Source organism: Phalacrocorax aristotelis, chromosome 1 (assembly GCF_949628215.1).
Source record: "Phalacrocorax aristotelis chromosome 1, bGulAri2.1, whole genome shotgun sequence".
NCBI lineage: Eukaryota > Metazoa > Chordata > Aves > Suliformes > Phalacrocoracidae > Phalacrocorax > Phalacrocorax aristotelis.
Window position 1 is genome coordinate 203,606,376 of NC_134276.1, and position 5,612 is coordinate 203,611,987.

The window sequence follows — 5,612 nt, forward strand, 5'->3', positions numbered from 1 at the left end:
AATAAAATCACTGAGACCAAAATCAAGGTATGGCACAGATGATCCTCTGAAGCGTGCTGTCCTCTGCCTGTTACCTGCTTGTCCCTCCTGCAGGGCTTGGCCACAAGGACACATAGCCCTTACACAGCAGTACTCATGGCCTTTGCTGCGGCCACACCTTCTGGCTTCAGCTCATCACAGCCCCCTCAGCCTCCCAGGGAAGGAAGGAAGGAAGGAAATCACTGCTGCTTCAGTCCACAGAATGGCCTAAGCTGTTCCTTCCTACGGCAGTTACGGCGCCATTTCCCTGGCCCACAGACAGAGCCCTCCATGACAGTACCACCCACCCCACACAGCTAGGCTCTCCCCTCCCACTGGGACCAGCCTCCCCTGGCCTCTGGTTTAGGGCTGAAGAGCCCTAGTGTGAGGTAAGAGGGGTGGGGCCAGTCCCAGTGTGAGGTAAGTGGGTGTGGCAGGGAGGAGCACAGGGGCTGGCCCTATAGGGAGTGTCTGCACAGGACTGGAGCTGTGGACAGGTGGTGGTGTGGACCTCTGCTGGTTGTTCTGGTGTCTCCCAGGATGGCTGGCTTGAGGGTGGACTTTGGTGTGCTTTTGGAGCCTCTGGGCTTCATTAAGGTCCTTGAGTGGGTAAGTGGAGCTGTGGAGGCACAGGGGAAAGCCTTATTCTCACTGTGGAACTCTTTCTCTTCCTTTCCCAGGCCTGGCTTTGCTACTGTGTCTTAGCTGGGTAGGCCTGAAAAGGCATGTGCTACTGGCCTGTCTGTTCCCCTGCCTTGTGTCACTGATGGAGGATGTTCAACACAAAGCTGCTCTTCAGCTAAGCCTTCTGACTGGGAGGGAAGAAAACAGTTCTCCTGACAGATATATCAAGTCTATGTGTTAATCACAAGTTTGTCATAGTAATTTGTGCTGTTGTGCATCCTGATTATTGAGGGTTTAGGGTTTTGCTATTGAACAAAGGGAAAATGGGAGCTATGTACCCAAGCGGGTACGCAATACTCTGAGCATGTACCTTCTAGCTACTCTAATTTTTGGTTGTGGTTGTCTGACGATCCTAAAAATACTTCTCATACCAACTGCACGAGGTACTGTGCTGGCTTTTAACATTCAAAATAAAAAAAAAAATTCTGTTGAGCTAAGAAAATATAAACAAAAAGAGCTTTCAAATGAGCTTTTGCTAGTGGTGTTGCTCATAATTTTGGATTATAGAAACTCGATGGTTTCATTACCTCTTGACATCATTTCATACTTTACCATTGCTAACTTTGTCCTTATTTCTTGCCTTCATTAGCTGTTTCATCTAAATGTTGAGCTTATGTTCTTTGAGCTATAGTGGTGTGCACTAATACGTCTATGTATTGATTCCTATAGATTTTTTCCATCTTTGCTTTTGCCACATGTGGAGGCTTTCAAGGCGAAACTACCCTTCTAGTTTCCTGCAAAGGTGTGGTAAACAGAACAGTTACAGCTGCTTTTGCTTATCCATTCAGGTGAGTATTAGCTCTAGAGTTGTCATTCATACACTAATTATTTATTATTAACTTGTTTCCCTATCTGTCTCCCTATGAATATGTACATACTGTTTATATCTGAACGTACATATGAAACCTCTGGCTTGCTCTGTAGTAGCAATAAATACTTACTTGTAATTTTTCACAGAATTGTGGTGCTCAGTGCCCTATAGAAAGAAGTAGGTAGAAACGGCAATAGGCTGTATTACTGCTTTGTATCACTCTACCTTAAGCTATATTCTATTGGTGCATGAATGCTACAGAAGGTAATTAGTAAACAAAACAATACAATTAATTTTAACAGTATATTTCTTCATCAATTTGTGGTTGCTTTGGAGGCCCAGATAATCTTATTTTGGCTGTGCCCTCATCGTGCTTTTGTTGAAAGACTGAATGGAAAAAACTTAATTTTCAGTTTATTCCACTATGATCTTGGTGAAGGTGTTGGGTACAGAAACACTAAATACTCCACTGTTGTTGTAGTGCTCTTGTAGAGATAAGATCCCTTCCTGAAGCATGAGGAGGAAGGCTTCCTCCTTGTTCTCACAGCTGCACAGTTATAACAAGTGCAGTCAGTGTTCCAGATGTGTTCAGTAAGCATAGATGTAGGTATAGAAACAGCTTCAGAGGCCAGCTAGTAAAAGCTACTACAGAAGTATAGAATCTGGTCAGAAAACCCAGCATTACTTGGAGGGGAGAGTGGGAATCTGAAATTATTCTGTGCTGGTCGCTGAGTGGTTGCTGCCTGTCACACAGGTTTTATTGAACTTCCTGTGCCTTTTAAGTCCTGATCCCACGTTTAACTGCCAGTCTCTGAAACAATGTCATTAAGTCTGCTTTCAAATCAGGGTTTTTTATTTCAGTTGCTCTAGAGGTAAAATTAAGACTCTTCTCCTGAAATTGATATCGCATATCTCAATGTAGGAGGGTGAACAATCTTCAGATACCTTGACAAATCTTTGTCTTGTATAACTGATACATTATACAAATTGCCTTTTAGAGTAAACTTACACAACCAGAATGCTGAAGCACTGTTACTGTAAAGCATGACTGTGTGAAGTGTCCATTGTATAGTAAACTCTAATTACATGAAAGATATAATCTTTGCAGGTTGAACACTGTTGTATTTAGTGCACCAAACCCAAAACGCTGCGGTGGTACTTGGACTGACGTCTATCTCGTGGGCAACTTCTCCTCTTCTGCACAGTTCTTTGTTACGCTCGCAGTGGTGGTATTCCTCTACTGCATTGCTGCCCTTGTGGTATATATTGGATATAAGCATGTGTATCAGCAAAACAGCAAGTTTCCCCTAACTGTAAGTAATACTAAGATATTTTAATGTTTTACCTTTGAAACCACAGAGAGATGAAAAATACTGCTAATCAAGACTATCTGAATAACTTAGGAATATTCAGTAGATGGAGCGTGAACACAAGTATCTCGGACTAGTCACTAGAGCACTCAAGAAGAAAAGAGGGCCCAAAGCCCTTGAATATCCAAGGCATCGTTCCTTATGCTGTTATTGAAGCAGAGTGGAATGAAGTTCCACCTTTTCACGTGAACAGTGTCTTCACCAAAACTTCTGTATTGTATCATGTATTTGAATATACAGTTGTTCCATAGGTGCAACCTCCTTCACTAGTCTCTGGGAATTTTCCCTGTGCAGACCACCTGCTATACAGATGCAACTGGCAGAGGGAAATGGGTATCTTTTGAATTTTAATCACCTTAAGTACCAAAGCCCTGATTCACAGAATAAGAAATTTCAGAGCATGCCCAGAAACAGTCCTAGTGACTTTTCAAGCCAAATTCCAACATATCAGCCATCCAGATTTAAATCTTCTTCTCTTTCTCCCCTGTCACCCCCACTTTACTAAACTGTGACTTAAATTTTTATAACAGAAGTGCTAGGCATCTGATTTGAGAAACTCATTTCTTACAAAGGATAAGATTGCTTATGCTTGATACATGCAAAAGGCATACAGTTTTGTAGCTGATTATCCACACAGACTATAACTTGTGTTGTAGTTACAACTTTGTTAATGGCTAAATTTGCTTGTGATCATCAGCACTGATGCCATTATTTTGCTAATATAATTGATACTATCTCTGCCTTGCTCTCTTATGTACATTTATGCACATCTTTTTAACCTCATGATGAGTACTTCTCTTCTGCAGGACTTGACTATCACTGTCATCACAGCTTTTCTGTGGCTGGTCAGTACTTTTGCTTGGGGAAAGGCACTTGCTGACATCAAAATATCCACAGGGGCCAGCATTATTCCAGGAATTGAGTCCTGTAAAGCACCAGGAACAACTTGTCATTTTGCTTCTGTGACCAGGATGGGAGCTCTGAATGTGTCTGTGGTATGTATGCCTTCTGCCATATGGGCACAATAAATGTGTTAGAAAATAGCCAATGGCACCTGAGAGCCCTGTTCTACTGATTGCATGTGTTGCTTTGTGTGTTAACCCATAAAGCAATCTTATCAGTCACTTAGGCCCACTAACACTGTGGTAAAACACCAACGAAATTTTTTCATTAGAAGGAAACTTGTTCCCTCAAAGAAACTAAAAGAAACAACTGCTAGGATCTGTCTCTAGAGCTGTTAGATGCAGCATTTCCAGACATATTTGAGTGTCTCTATTATTTCTGCCTGTAGCCAAGAGCACCTTTAAAATATGTTACTGAGCCACCCAAATGGTCTGACCAATATAAGTAAGGAGGAAACACTATGCTTCCTCCTCTGTCTCTTGGTGCTAAACCTAGGTTTTTTTAATCAACTGTGAACATTTTTTACACATCAGATCCTTTTAATACAAAGATATAAAGTTCATGTTCATAGAAAAACCTCTTCACAGCTGGGTAAATGAGGCCTATTGTAAGATATTCCTAGTGAATTCTGCTTTTCAAAATCCTGGCTGTTATTCATTGGCCCAGTAATAATTAACCATGTGCTCTGGATGTGCATATGTAGAGGTGCTGAGTGCCTGAAAAGAATTTGTTTAATTCCATGCAAAGTATAAAGTTGACTATTTGATTTCCAAAGAAGTCTGTTAAAATAGATTATTACAATCTAATGTGGAAATGTCTTGTCCCAACCAAAGGGGTGTCAAAGATGGTGGTTGTTTCTGGCTTGCCTTGAAGTCATAGTCTGGCTTTAAAAAAAAACAAACAACAACAACAAAAAAAACCCACCCAACTTAATATCTTAATCTGTTTTTTTTTTTTTCTTAACCTACAGGTGTTTGGCTTACTTAATATGGTTTTATGGGGAGGAAATATTTGGTTTGTATACAAGGACACCAACCTGCACAACCAATCAAGCAGAATTTCTCAAAGTCCAGGAACATATCCAACTCAAAGACGAGTATAAAAACAAGGTGATACTTTGAAGTGCTTCCACTTTTATATCACACTGCCAAGAGCACGGAGCCATTAGGATTTATTTAAATAATAACTGATGATACTTCGTACAAACTTCCATTTTGTACTATGGTTTGATGTAAGGTCTTGGATACTCCAACTGAAGTGTTTAAATATCTTGAAATATATTATACCTTTCTAAGATATGCAGCTTTATTACAGTTTTTGAGGAGCAGAATGTTGAGGTTATCTGGTTGCTGACCCTTTCAGATTCTTAAATTAGCCTCATAGGAGGGTCAGGTGAGAATCAACTGTTTGTGTTATTGCTGCAACTTCTTTTGTTCTAACAAGCCTTGGCTGAAAAAATGAAATGTAAATGCAGCTAGGGCATGTGAAAATGCAGTTTGGCTTCTTAGTATCACTGATAACTTGCAAAAGCCATCTAAGTAGAACTCTCAGCTCTGTCAGAGTTGCAGCCATCACATGTAGCTTTCCAGATATTCCATTCAGATTACTGTATCAAATCTGCTGACAGGCCTGTCTGGAAGGATGTTACTTCTTACGTTGTTACTACTTAATGGCTTGGGATAATCTCTGAACAAGAAGATGCCTTATAGTTTCACTATAAAATCATTTAATAAAGATGAGAGTGTTTATATGTGTGCAATAGATGACCTATATGCTTGAAGGAGGAAAAAAAAACAAACACCACAACCCCAAACTAAAGGATGGCC

The 5,612-nt window shown here is 40.6% G+C and overlaps 1 protein-coding gene across 1 annotated transcript; it reads left to right on the top strand.

Annotated features, from left to right (window-relative positions):
• The first annotated feature begins 558 nt into the window (after positions 1-558).
• On the top strand, positions 559-4,888 carry SYPL1 (synaptophysin like 1). The gene is made up of 5 exons (XM_075092467.1): positions 559-627; positions 1,372-1,490; positions 2,622-2,826; positions 3,690-3,878; positions 4,757-4,888. Exons 1-5 carry the CDS (start codon positions 559-561, stop codon positions 4,886-4,888), a joined length of 714 nt encoding a protein of 237 aa, XP_074948568.1.
• The last annotated feature ends 724 nt before the right edge of the window (positions 4,889-5,612 follow it).

What these genes read in the sequence shown, in the direction of transcription:
- SYPL1 (XM_075092467.1), top strand. Translation starts at nt 559, where the DNA reads ATGGCTGGCTTGAGGGTGGACTTTGGTGTGCTTTTGGAGCCTCTGGGC. An exon ending in ACAGCAAGTTTCCCCTAACT is followed by an intron (nt 2,827 to 3,689) that starts GTAAGTAATACT and finishes TCTCTTCTGCAG; the next exon opens with GACTTGACTATCACTGTCAT. An exon ending in GAGCTCTGAATGTGTCTGTG is followed by an intron (nt 3,879 to 4,756) that starts GTATGTATGCCT and finishes CTTAACCTACAG; the next exon opens with GTGTTTGGCTTACTTAATAT.